This window comes from Lemur catta, chromosome 18 (genome assembly GCF_020740605.2).
Source record: "Lemur catta isolate mLemCat1 chromosome 18, mLemCat1.pri, whole genome shotgun sequence".
NCBI lineage: Eukaryota > Metazoa > Chordata > Mammalia > Primates > Lemuridae > Lemur > Lemur catta.
In genome coordinates this window covers 23,155,318-23,168,715 of record NC_059145.1, presented here as the reverse complement: position 1 = coordinate 23,168,715, position 13,398 = coordinate 23,155,318, and the positions used below count along the sequence as shown (strand labels likewise).

At 39.3% G+C, this 13,398-nt stretch overlaps 1 protein-coding gene across 1 annotated transcript in view; it reads right to left on the bottom strand.

The window, feature by feature from the left end:
* Nucleotides 1–546: 546 nt before the first annotated feature.
* TAFA4 (TAFA chemokine like family member 4) overlaps nt 547–13,398 on the bottom strand; it is a 165,566-nt gene continuing 152,714 nt past the window's right edge. The window contains exons 5-6 of the mRNA XM_045529665.1: nt 7,313–7,437; nt 547–937 (exon numbers count right to left, since the gene is read on the bottom strand). Of these exons, the coding sequence (XP_045385621.1) occupies nt 926–937; nt 7,313–7,437 (137 nt within the window). The 3' untranslated portion in view covers nt 547–925. The remainder of the gene's footprint in view (nt 938–7,312; nt 7,438–13,398) is intronic.

Genomic DNA, 13,398 nt, shown 5'->3' with positions numbered 1-13,398 from the left:
CATTTGTTAGCCAACTCATTTCTTTAAATAAGTAGGGAAAGAGCTAAGTTAAGAAAAAATCATTTATAGTCTAAAAATTCAGCATCGAAAGTCTCCTGTCTAGCAGTTAACAAAATATTTTCATGTAATTGGCATAAATTGGATCTGAGAAATCACCCTTGATCTAAACCAAGACTGTTTTATATTTTAAATGATTTACCTATTTGACTACACATAAGCCATAAAAATCTCAACGAGTTTTATTTCTTTTGTAAATATGTGATGATAGAGCTTTGGTTATAAAATATTGGAATTGATATGCATCCTTAGCACTAAGTAAAATGGTGCACTGAAGTGAAAATGCTCCCATTTTCTCTCTGCTAACCCAACAATGGGATGTACAATGCAAAAAGTTTAGATTATCAAAAGTAAAAACACAAATGCACACACAATAACCCTGCTAAGTCCTCCTGTGTTTCAAGGTTCATAAGATAAATTTTCTTCACCAGTTAATCTACATCTGCAAGTACATTTGCCAAAATCTTTTTTTATTTAGACCTCTTTTAAACCACTTTAATACAAGGGCTGAAGGAAAAGTTCAAAGGAGGAACAGAATGAGGACTCTTGTAAAGGCAGAAAGAAATTGAAGACCAAACGTTCCTTAGTAGTGATCCATTTTGAAGTCTCTGATTTGTTCCTCCAAGATTTCTTGGAGGTATAACCCTTTGGAATCCAGATAGGATGTCCAATGTGTGGCATCTTGTGGTTATAATTCAATGCAATAAAATCATGAAGCTGAGAGGGCTGGGCCAGTTAAGTGAATTCCACTTCTCACAGCACACCTACAAATGTGAAGTTGCTGAAATCCAAGACAATTTCCCGCAAAGTGGCCAGGACGGTAATCCAAGCAAGAGAGCTCCAGGATTGAAGCACACCTCTCTCTTTGCTACCGTGTTACCTAAAAATTCAAGGAAAAAAAAAATCAGTGAGCATTCAACATCTCACACCCACCAAATATAACCATTCCTACAACCAGGACCAATAAGTCCCTATCTGCATATAGTTTATCAGTTTGTACCTTGACTTGTAAGCCACCTCACTAAATCAACTGTTCAAATTCTACATTTCTTGCTTTTAGGGTGCAAGGAAAACATACACAAAGGCTTCCACCACAAGATATTATGCACCCCGTGTATTTCTTGAGGTTATAAAAATCCCATCTGATTAGGTACACTCATTGCCCATCAATTCATGCTTGCTGAGCATGCTTTGTTAATGGTACTAAAAAATTTTCAAATGACTGCTGATTAAAATCAGTGTTTGTCAAGATCAAGATGATGTTGCCTTTGTTTTTTTTTACAGTGAAAGTTAATGGCATTAAAATAGGTCATTTTTTACTGGAAAACATATCCATTAAGAAGGTGGTGGTTGCATTTTTTCATTTTTAAATATCCAGGCTCATTGCATATGGTCTAAGAAAATTAGAATAGCAGTTTCTATAATTTGATTGGTCATGAGAAATTCCACAGATTAGCCAGTCAATATACCAGCTCTAGTAGAAAAGAAAGCGTAAGCCTTTAACATGTCTACATCGTGAAAATATTTCCAAGGTAAATTATTTGATAGTATAGTCATCATGCCTGGTCTTTAGACACGATCAGATATTTAATCAAGCCTCAGCTTTGCTATTAACTGACATAAGGCCTTTAATTCATGTATTCAGTAATGTTAATAATTGCTCTTTTGTTTGCGCTGGGTATACTATAGCAAACAAAACAAATACCCCACCCTCGTACAGCTTATGTTCTAGAGCAGGGACTGGAAAACCTTTATTCTCAAGGACTAAATATGGTAAATATACATTCAGCTTTGCAGTCATTGTAGCAGCTACTCAACTCTGCCTTTATTTTACTCACGAAAGCAGCCTTAGACCATAGATGAACTAAGAGTTGTTGCTTTGTTCCGTTCCAATATGACATTATTTATAGACACTGAAATTTGAATTTTGTATGACTTTCATATGTTAGGAAATATTCTTTTGGTTTTTTCCAGCCATTTAAAAATGTAAAACCCATTCATAGCTCACAGGCCATGCATACAAAAACAGGCCAAAGGCTGGATTTGGCTAACTCCTATTCCAGAGAAAGAGGTTGGACAAACAAGCAAATAAATAATATGTCAAAAGGTAATATGGACCATGGAGAACAGTAATGTGGTATAATGTCGGGGGCAGGACTCCTATTCTATATAGGACTGTCAGAGGAGACATTTGAAGGAAGTGAAGGAGGCCTGACTATCTGGAGAACTTTCCAGGTAGAGGGAGAGACAAATGCAAGATGGCCTCAGGCCAATGCAGGGACTTTGCAGTACAAGGATGAGATGAGGAACACCTGGCCAGACTGTCAACTGAAAGGGATCACTTTGGCCACAGTGAGGAAAGGTGAAGCCAGCAGGGCTTGTGACAAAGAGGAATCAAGGACAACTCCAGGGTCTTTGGGTTGAGTAACTGAATGGTGGAGTTGGTCATGTTCTGTGATGGGGTAGACTGGCTCTCTCTGCCTTAGTTTCTACATCTGCAAAATGGAGATAACAGGAACTGCCCCCTGCGGTTGTAGTGAAGCGGGAATAAAATACAGGAATTGAACTGCACAGCCCAGTGGCTGTCACATGGGTAGCGGTCAGGAAACGGTGATGATTGCCACATTTGCTCCTTCTGGATCTATCATGCATCTATATGTAACCTAAAAGTGTTTTTTTATGGTAACTCATTCCCCATGCCCAGCTCATACTAGACAACAAGGAAAGTTCGCTAAGATACTCTCAGATTTACTTTCCTTCAAAATTATTGTACTGCTTATATATGGAAGATTCATTGTTGCTTTTGAATTTTGATGACACAGGGCTAGTAAAATTCCAATAGTGGAACTCCCATGCCTCAGGGTCCCCTGAGCATTTCAAGCTCTGACTACAGGGAACAGGGTGGACAAGACCTCAGGGAGAAGGAATCCTCTGAGCTTGACCTTGAAAGACAAGTAGAATTTTAGAAGGGGACATAGGGAAAGCAGGTGGCACTGGTGTGGGTAAGCACATGGCCTATGTGGTGATTGGCAGTGAAGGCGCATTCAAGAGGCTTACACTCTGTATTTTGTATCAGTTTCCAACTGGGGATCCATCGATGATCTCAACAGGGAGGAACCTGGGCAGGCAGTTTCCCAGGTGGCAGAGAAAGCAGGGTATGAGCCAATTAAAGGTGAGAATAGGGAGGGAACTCGGTTAGACTAGTGGTCCCCTCATACTGCCTGTTCATCATGATCACCCTAAGAACAACTTTTTTAAGTATAGTTTTCTAAGCCCCATCCCAGACTTACTATACCAAAATATCCTAGAGGTAGGGTTAAAAGGCTGTGTCTTGATCAAGTTCCCATAATGATTTTTCTGTAGCTGTGATACCATTAAATTATTATGACACTGACGATGAGCCATGGTGGCAGCCCAAGAGACAGACAGAAGGGTCTCAATTAGAGAACCATTTGAGGAAGATACTGGACAGGACTTGGTCATCTCAGATGGTGATGGTGAGGGAGGTGCTCAAGAGAAAACGGCTGCTTCAATTCTTAACTCTTACCTCTAGGAGTTTCCCAATGTGAAATAGTGGAAATATTTCAATGCAATAGAAACTGTGAAGAACAAAATGAAGTAAAAGAACCAGGTGGGAAGCCTGCGCAGAGCTACTGAAAGATAGTATCTATTTCTAAAGCAGCTTTTTGACCTTGGCATTCTTGACCTTTGGGGCCAAATAATTCTTTGTTGTAGGGGACCGTCCTGTGCTTTATAGGATGTTCAGCAGCATCCCTGGCGTCTACCCACAAGATACCAGTAGCCCCTCCAATGTGTGAGGATGAGAAGCATCCTCAGACATTGCCAAATGTCCACTTGAGAGGAAAACTGCCCCTGGTTGGGACTATTGCTCCAAAGACATAGCTTTTCACCCTTAGTAGAGGTTTTAAAAATAAGAACATTGAAAAAAATCTAATATTGCTTGAGATTCAATGTGATGTGCTTCTATTCACAAACAACAAAAGAGCCCTGGCAAATGCTTGGCTTTGGTGCTAAAAAGGCATCGTAGAAGTGTCAGTGTTAGAAGCCTTAACACTGGGAATTCCAAATAGGGAAGAACTATTTAGAACAGAGAATGCCGCATAAACCTAGACTTAAATTAAGAACAGGAAATTTGAGGCAGGATGACAGAGGGAGCTATATTTTCCCACAAGGAGTAGTAGCTGCATCCTCTCTAGAGACACTGAAAACCATGTAGGCAGAATAAACTCAATGCCAATATTTTATACCTGAGAAAGATGACCAATTAGGGACTTGTCTCCTCATTTTCATGTCTTCATCTAAGGCTATTAATATTTCAAATTGATTTTTTTCGGATTTGCAGTTAAATGGAAAATAGAATTCTGACATATAGGTGGCTTACTGCAGACCATCCTACTATTGCAGCCAGTCTGTGTGTTGATGCTACTGCGCATGAACTGTTTATTTTGTTATATAGTTAATACCTCCTCTAGGGACAAAACTGCTCTGCCTTTATAGGATCGCGGTCTCACCTGTGTGGTGTAAGGTCAGTACTGATTTTAAGAAAAAATAGCTTCTGGGGGCACCACGTTTGCCATGGAAGCCAGTCACAGCTCCAAATGAATTTACACTATGTGCATAAGATCCATAAAAGACATAAAATGTTTTATGCAGTTCAAGTCAACGTGACTTGGATTAATAAAGGAAACAAAGTTTTATGACTTCAAGATTATTCTCAAGTGACATATCACTAAAAAAAAAAAAAAAAGCAGCCCAAGTATCATGATGGCTTGGGGAACTGTATTATCTTTCTACAACTTTTTGAGGCGCTAAATGAAATGTCACTACCGCTGAGGATTTAGCTAGAGCAAACTTATATTCCCAGCACACAGAGCCGAAATGCCCCTAAAGGTTCGCTTCCTGCAAATGCCTTTTGTAACTGCACATAAATAGAGAGCTGCTCTACCAAGAGACCTACTTAAACACATTCTTTTCCAAAATGCAGGTGGCTTCTGCTCAGTCTTATTTTATATCTATATATAAAAATCAATACAAATATAATCTTCCAAAATGTTATTCCTTAGTCTACAAGAAATACAATAAAAGAAAATTTTTATCACTGATGGATGTAAGACCCTAACTCATAGGTGACTCTAAGATTTTGGGGAAAAATGGCTGAAAAGGGGCCAAGGAGAGGAGAGTGGAATTATCTTAAGGCAGAGTTTGCTTAGCAAACACAATGGGTCTGTATAGGCTGGAAGTTTCTGAGGAGTGGACTTCCACTGCCCTGGATAGAAAAGCATGTCAAGTCATTAGCCTAGTCACCTCAATATCACTAAGAAGGACAAGCTGGTTGATAACTGCAATTAATGTTGAAAATGGTCATGATTTTAACTAGATAACAAACTAATCAGCCGACAAGCACTGTATTGACGATTTGGGGTATGATAATATCAGCTACAGTTTTCATTTAATTTAAAATTTATTATAAAATCACATTGTATAATTTGGTTTAGATTGAATACCTCTATTAATAGAATAATATTTAAATGTCTATTTGATAAAATCTTGTTTGTTGTAATATCTCATGTTCATGCTTAGGAGAAACTGGCCTGCTTTTGACCTCAAGTGGTTGAAGATGAACGAGAACTCTAAGTGTTTAAGTAATTCAAAATATTCATAAAGGGGAAAATGTAAAGGAGGCAAGAAGCCATTTACTCTCTATCACTTCCTAAGAGGTCAAAGCTCAACAGCAACCAGAACCAAAGAGTACATCCAATTCTCATAATCTCAATGACATTGATGCTATCAATTTTCATTCAAGAAACAGGGCCAGGTTTGGTGGCTCACACCTGGAATCCCAGTACTTTAAGAGGTCAAGGTAGGAGTACCACTTGAGGCCAGGAGTTTAAGACCAACCTGGGCAACATAGTGTGACCCCATCTCTACAAAAAATAAAAAAATTAGCCAGGCATGGTGGCACACAGCTACAGTCCCAGCTACTCAGGAAGACCACTTGAGCCTTGGAGTTTGAGGCTACAATGAGTTTATAATCACACCACTGCATTCCAGCCTAGGTGATAGAGCGTAGACCTTATCTCTAAAAAAATGTGTATATATATTATATGTATCTGTATATAGTCACCAAGGCATTCAGCTGGCTCTGAGACTAGCAGGGTAAGCAAAAACAGACCCAGGGCCTGAGTTCATAGCTCTCACACCAGGCAGAAAGCTCTAGGTATTAAGCAAGTAAGTATGGCAATCTGTGTAAAGTATAACCATAATAAATGCTCAGAAATACAGGGGACCTGAATTCAGTCAGGGAAGGATTTCCTGAAGAAACAATGGTTAACTAGAAAATAAGGGAGGGAAACACATTCCATGAAGAGGGAGCAGCCACTGCAAAGGCACCATGGTAAGAGGACTAGCAGAAGTCAGGATGTTTGGGGCAGAAAGAATGAAGGGGAGGTGGTGTGCCAGGTTATTTGTTAAGGCCTATCCAGGCAGAGGTCCATAGTGGACTAAGTAGCCAGAGGAAGCCATTGAAAGAGTTCAGTGTGGACTACCTTAGAAGATGTGCATTTTACAAAGAGTACTGTAGTCATTGTATGGAGACCAGCATGGAAGGTAGCAACTGCGTAGTCCAGATGAGATGGTAGATTACACAGGAGCTGTAAGTACAGTGTTGCAAAGTCATGGCAAGACTGGGTAGTAAAAATCCTCATGACAAGGTAATCAACTGGCCATGGGGAGATAAGGACGAGGTTAGGTTTCTGGATGAAGAACGGGGTAGACAATGGCACTCTTCAGAGGAAGGAAGAACTAGAAAGAGGGCCATCTGGGAAGAAAACTGTTGACTTACAAGACTTGAATAAGAGTCTTAAGTCTCCTTCAAGGCAGTAGGTGTTTCTACTTCAGCAAATCATCTGAATGTGAATTCTTCCCATGGTGTTTTGACACACTGGCCTGTCAACTCTGAAACTTTTATATTAAATCAGGCTCATGAAGAAGCTGAAATGAATTTAGTGGCCCTGCCTAAAATAACAAGTTCACCTAACAAAGCGCTGCTTTATAAAATCTGACACAAAGGATGAGGCTAGGAAATGGGTTTGTCTCAAAGCCCAAAGCCACAGGGTGGCACTGCCCATGCAAGTTTGTCAACATAATGTTCTGTTGATGGCAACATAAAATCCGGGGAGTGGGGACCCCATAGTTAACAAGTTGTAAATTGTAGTCGTGTTTCATGCATACTTGCCTTTGTAGTTTTGACTTTATTGCCACTGCTACAGGACCAACCTGAGTAATCTGGCAGCACTTTACAATCCTCTCCTTCCAAACAAGGATTCATGTGACACCACCACTTCTGAATCACAATGGAGGCTGGAAAACAAAGGCCAAATAATATTTGTGATGCTATTTCTTCCACCAAATATGGAGAAAATAAAGCTCAATACAGAGCAGCACATTGACTTCAAAGATTGCTAAAATGAACTAAAGATCACCATAAGTAAATTTAAGGAGTCCAATCAGCCATATACTCTACAAAACAAAGTATTTCATTTTTGCAGTTGGCTACCTGAGTGTAATATAGCTAGAGAGAGCTTGGGCTTTGTGGTGGGTCTGTCTGCGTTTAAACCTAGCTGTGCTACTTTCTAGATTTTTGAATGACTTTGGACTAGTTGCCTACCTTCTCTTAGCCTCAGTCTCTTGATTTGGAAAATAGAGATACAAATAGATCCTTCCTGCTGGATGTCAAGAGGATAAAACTAGTCCGTGTGAAAGTCTTCGTTGACTTTGAACCAGTCATGATGTTCACAGAAACTGTTAGCTATTATTATGGTCATCATACTATAGTGGGTGTTGACACTGCCATGTTCTTACGTCTGGTGTGCTTTGTTAACAGTGAAGATTAAAAGCAGTAAAAGTTTCCATCACACATTTTACTCCTCTCTCCCTGCCATTCCAGTGAGGGGTGAGCAACCCCTTGAAGTTAATCCCTTATGTTCCTACATATGAATATTCTAGACTGGTTTGCTCCCCTGCGAATTCACTTTTCTCCTTTCCTCGCCATCCCTGCAGCAGTCTGCCAATAAAATAATTTGTGTTTTAAGCCCATGAAATAGAAAACAGCACCCCGGTTCTCTAGGTTTAGACACATAGCAGAAGTGGAGGAAACCCCATCACCTTGGCTGGTTATTCCCACAGATTCAGAGGGCAAAAAGGATAGTGATTGATTTTGAAAGATGAATTCAGCCAATGGGCGGGTATGAGACAGAGCCCTAGGGTTTGGGAATTGCAGTGGGAGAAAGGATTAGTCGTATTTTCTTGTTCAAACAGCAACACTTATATAGAAAACATCTCCCGGTGGATATTTTGTTTTTTCCTTTGAATAACAAAGAATTTTATTATTTCTCAACTAGAAAGATATGTAGCCCACAGATTCCCTTTTTTATTTTAAAATATTTACTTGACAAAGATTGCATATAGTAAAGCTCTAAAACATGATGATTTGATATACATTGTGTAATGATTACCATAATTAGTAGATCCATCACCATCATCTAATCTATATATTAGATCCCTAGAACTTGTTCCCCTTATAGCTGAAAGTTTGACCCTTGCACCAGCATCTCCCTCGGCCCCTGGTAGCCACCATTCTACTCTCTGCTTCCATGCATTTGACTTTTTTAGATTCCACATATGAATGAGATCATACAGTATCTGTCTTTCTATGCCTGGCTTATTTCACTTAGCACAACCTCCTCCAGATTCATCTAGGTTATCACAACTGGTAAGAATTCCCTCTTTATAAAGGCTGAATAGTATTCCATCATTGTTTATATACCACATTTTCTTTATCTATACATCTGTCAGTTGACACTTAGGTTGTTTCCTGATTCTTGGCTATTGTGAATAATGCTGCAATGAACATGGGAGTGCAAGATACCTTGAAGATACTGATTTCATATCCTCTGATTATATACCCAAAAGTAGGATTCTGTGATTGTACGATAGTTCTATTTTTTTGTTGTTTGTTTTTTTGAGGAACCTCTGTACTGTTTTCCATGATAGTTGTACTAATTTACATTCCCACCAACAATGTACCAGGGTTCCTTTATCACCCTGGCCAACACTTGTTATTTTTTCTCTTTTTGATTATAGCCATCCTAACAAATGTGAGGTGATATCTCATTGTGGTTTGATTTCCATTTCCCTGAGGATTAATGATGTTTACCACCTTTTCATATATCTATTAGTCATTTGTATGTCTTCCTTAGAAAAATGTCTCTTCAGATGCTTTGCCTTCTTGTTAATCAGATTATTTATTTTTTTGCAATTTAGTTGTGTGAGTTCCTTTTATATTTTGTAAATAAGGATATTAACTTATTAGATGGTCTGCAAATATTTTCTCCCATTCTATAGGTTACATTTTCATTTTGTTGATTGTTTGCTATGAAGTTTTTTAGTTTGATGTAGTCCCAATGGTTTATTTTTGCTTTTGTTGCTTGTGCTTTGGGTGTCATATCCAAAAATTCAGGGCAAGACCAATGTCAAGGACCCTTTCTCCCTTATAATTTCAAGTCTTACATTTATATCTCTAATCCATTTCAGGTTAATTTTTGTGTATGATGTAAGACAGGGGCCTAATTTCATTCATTTGCATGTGAATATCCAATTTTTCCAGCACTATTTACTAGAAAGTCTATTCTTTCATTTGTATATTCTTGGCACCCTTGTCAAATATTAGTTAACTATTTATGTATAGGTTTATTAGTTTTCTATTCTGTTTCATCATGTGCCCATTTTTATTCCAGGACCATACTGTTTGATTACTATAGCTTCATAATGTAATTTGAATCAGGGTCTGATGCCTCGAGCTTTGTTCTTTTTTCTCAAAATTGCTTTGGCTATTTGGGGTCTTCGGTGGTTCCACACAAATTTCAGTACTATTTTTCTATTTATTTATGTGAAAAATGCCATTGGAATTTTGATAGGCATTCCATCTATAGATGGCTTTGGGTACTGTTGACATTTTTTTCCAGCATATTATGGGGGTATAAAAGTTTAGGTTACATATATTGCCCTTGCCCAGCCCCCTCCGAATCAGAGCTTCAAGTGTGTCCATCCCCTAAACGGTGCCCATCGCACTCATTATGTAGGTATACACCCATCCCCTCCCCACCCCAACATCTGCTCAACATCCGATTAATATTATTCCTAAATGTGCTCTTAGGTGATGATTAGTGAAACCAATTTGATGGTGAGTACATGTGGTGCTTATTTTTCTAGTCTTGGGATACTTCACTTAGTAGTAGAATGGGTTCCAGCTCTATCCAGGAAAATACAAGAGGTGCTATATCACCATTGTTTCTTATAGCTGAGTAGTACTCCATGGTATACGTATACCACATTTTATTAATCCACTCATGTATTCATGGGCACTTGGGTTGTTTCCACATCTTTGCAATTGTGAATTACACTGCTCTGGACATTCGAGTGCAGATGTCTTTTTTATAGAATGTCTTTTGTTCTTTTGGGTAAATGCCCAATAATGGGATTGCTGGCTCAAATGGTAGGTCTACTTGTATCTGTTTAAGGTATCTTCATATTGCTTTCCACAGGGGTTGCACTAGTTTGCAGTCCCACCAGCAGTGTATGAGTGTTCCTGACTCTCCGCATCCACGCCAATATGTATCGTTTTGGGACTTTTTGATAAAGTCCATTCTCACTGGAGATAAGTGCTATCTCATTGTAGTTTTGATTTGCATTTCTCTGATGATTAGGGATGTTGAGCATTTTTTCATATGTTTGTTGGCCATACTTCTGTCTTCTTTTGAAAAATTTCTATTCATGTCCTTTGCCCACTTTTTGATAGGAAAAATCAGGAAGAAAAAAATCAAACAACCCTAAGTTCTAAATAAATTCTAGTTATCAGCCCTTTATCAGATGTGTAGCATGCGAAACTTTTTTCCCATTCTGTAGGTTGTCTGTTTGCTCTCGTGACAGTTTCTTTGGCTGTGCAGAAGCTTTTTAATTTAATCAGGTCCCATTTATTTATTAATTTTTGTTGTTGCTGTGATTGCCTTTGGGGTCTTCTTCATAAATTCTTTGCGTAGGCCAATGTCTATAAGAGTTTTTCCCACATTTTCTTCTAGAATTCTAATAGTTTCACACCCTTAGGTTTAAGTCTTGACATCTTAACAATATTAGTTCTTCAAATCCAGGGCCACAGGATATCTTTCCATTGATTTGGGTCTTCCACAGTTTCTTTCATGGATAGTTTGTTGTTATGGAAATGCAGCTAATTTTAGATGTTGACTTTGCAGCCTGCACCTTTACTGAATGTATTAGTACCAAACTTTTAAAGAGGAATTACTGCTTATCCTTCTCAAAATTGAAGAGGAGGGAATACGTCTAGATTTTACAAAGACAGCATTCCCTTTATACCAAAGCCAGGTAAAGATACTACAAGAAAAGAAAATTATAGGCCAATAATTTTGACGAACATAGATCTAAAAGTCGTCAACAAAATAACAGCAATCCAAACTGAATAATAATACATTTTAAAAAATGATCCACCAAAATCAAGTGGGATTTATCCCTGGGCTCTAAGAATGTCTCAGCATATACCATCAAATGATACTCCAACATTAACAGAATGAAGGATAAAAATCATAGGATCATCTCAAAGCATTTGACAAAATTCAACATCATCTCATGATAAAAACTCTCAACTAAGTAGGTATAGAAGTAAATGACAAGCCCACATCTAACATCTTGAACCGTAAAAAGCTGAAAGCTTTTCCGGTAGGATCAGGAACAAGATAAGATGGTCACTCTCACTACTTCTATTCAACCTACCACCAAAAGTCCTAGCTTGCACAAGTAGGCAAGTAAAAGGCATCCGAATTGGAAAGGAAGAAGTTAAATTGTCTGTTTGCAGAGAACACGATCTTATGTAGAGAAAACCCTGCTGCCTGCCCTGATAGATTTGACTCAAACTACCCCAGAAACTCAAGTTCAAGCAAAGCTTTGCAAATCCTAATAGCTACTTTTTATCAAGGGCCAGGCACCCCGCTAATTGCCTTCCTGCATTTTCTAATTTAAATCTCACTGCAATCCTGAGGTTAAAAGTTATTTTCCTGCACTTCATAGAAATGAAAAAACTGAGGTCTAGAAGCATTAAGTGACTGGGGCATGGTCAAACCAGCATCTGGAGGGAGGCCGTCGAACGCTAGAGCCCAAGTGCTGATGCTTAAATACACACGTCCTCCCTTATGCCAGAGACGTCTAGTAGAAACACATCCTTGTATAGAAGAAAGCAGAGCATTCAAACACTTCCCCAGTCGGGCAGATGCTATGTGGCAGGATGAGAGAGCACAGGACAGGTGCATTATCACCTGAAGGGGCCAGACGTGATGTCCTATCCACATGCAGCCACCACTGTTCATGATTCTGGCCAAACACCGAGCTACTATCTGATGATACACATCAAAAGTACCTGAGTCAGGCAGATTTGTGACGTAGGGGTAACTGTCTGCTATTTAAATCAGGACGTGTGCCAACACTGAGCAAGGAATGGAGCCAGATAGGCTACTTATGTCGTCAGAGACTGCCACTGAACTGGAGTGGATGGACACGCGGCAGTGAAGCCTGCAAAAGTTACGTTCTTTTCAGTCCCAAATATTGTAACAGTCTCTCAAGCACTTGTAACTTACTGTTCCTCTTTTGATTGTCCCAGCAACCTTCATTCAGCAGCAGGAAGGGGAGGTGGGTGGCACCAGAAATAAAAGCCAGAGCTTTCTGCAAAGTTAGTAAAGTTGAGGGAGGAAGAACTAGAAGCTACAGTTTCCTGCTCTCTGTCCAGCCATCTTTCTACTGTAGCACAGTTTACAATAATGTTTTAGGTTACTAAGTGCTGCCTAGTGTCACTGTACTCACGGTGCTGAGCGGTCATTCGTTATTGTCTGACACCTTAGGTCAGTCCCAGGTGGACATAAAGGTAAGTAAGAAATGGTTCCCAACCCTCAATTTAAAATACCATCTGCAGGATTAGAAAAGTTACATAAAGGTTGATAGAGCTTAGTTACATTTACCCAGAATTAGAGCTGAATTTAAAATACTTCTTTTGTCTTTAAAACTCTTAGACAAACTTTTTTCCATTCAGGAGTGAGAACCCACGTACTGGGGAGAGGGATCAGTTTCGTGGGAGATTCAAAAGCAGCCTTGGCAGGTGGCCAGTGGGCTGGGACAGGGAGGGGCGCACCTGGAAGCCTGCAGACCCACGTGGGTGACATGAGAGATTGTCAGGGAAGCCCTGGACGCCCAGCCCAGCTAAGG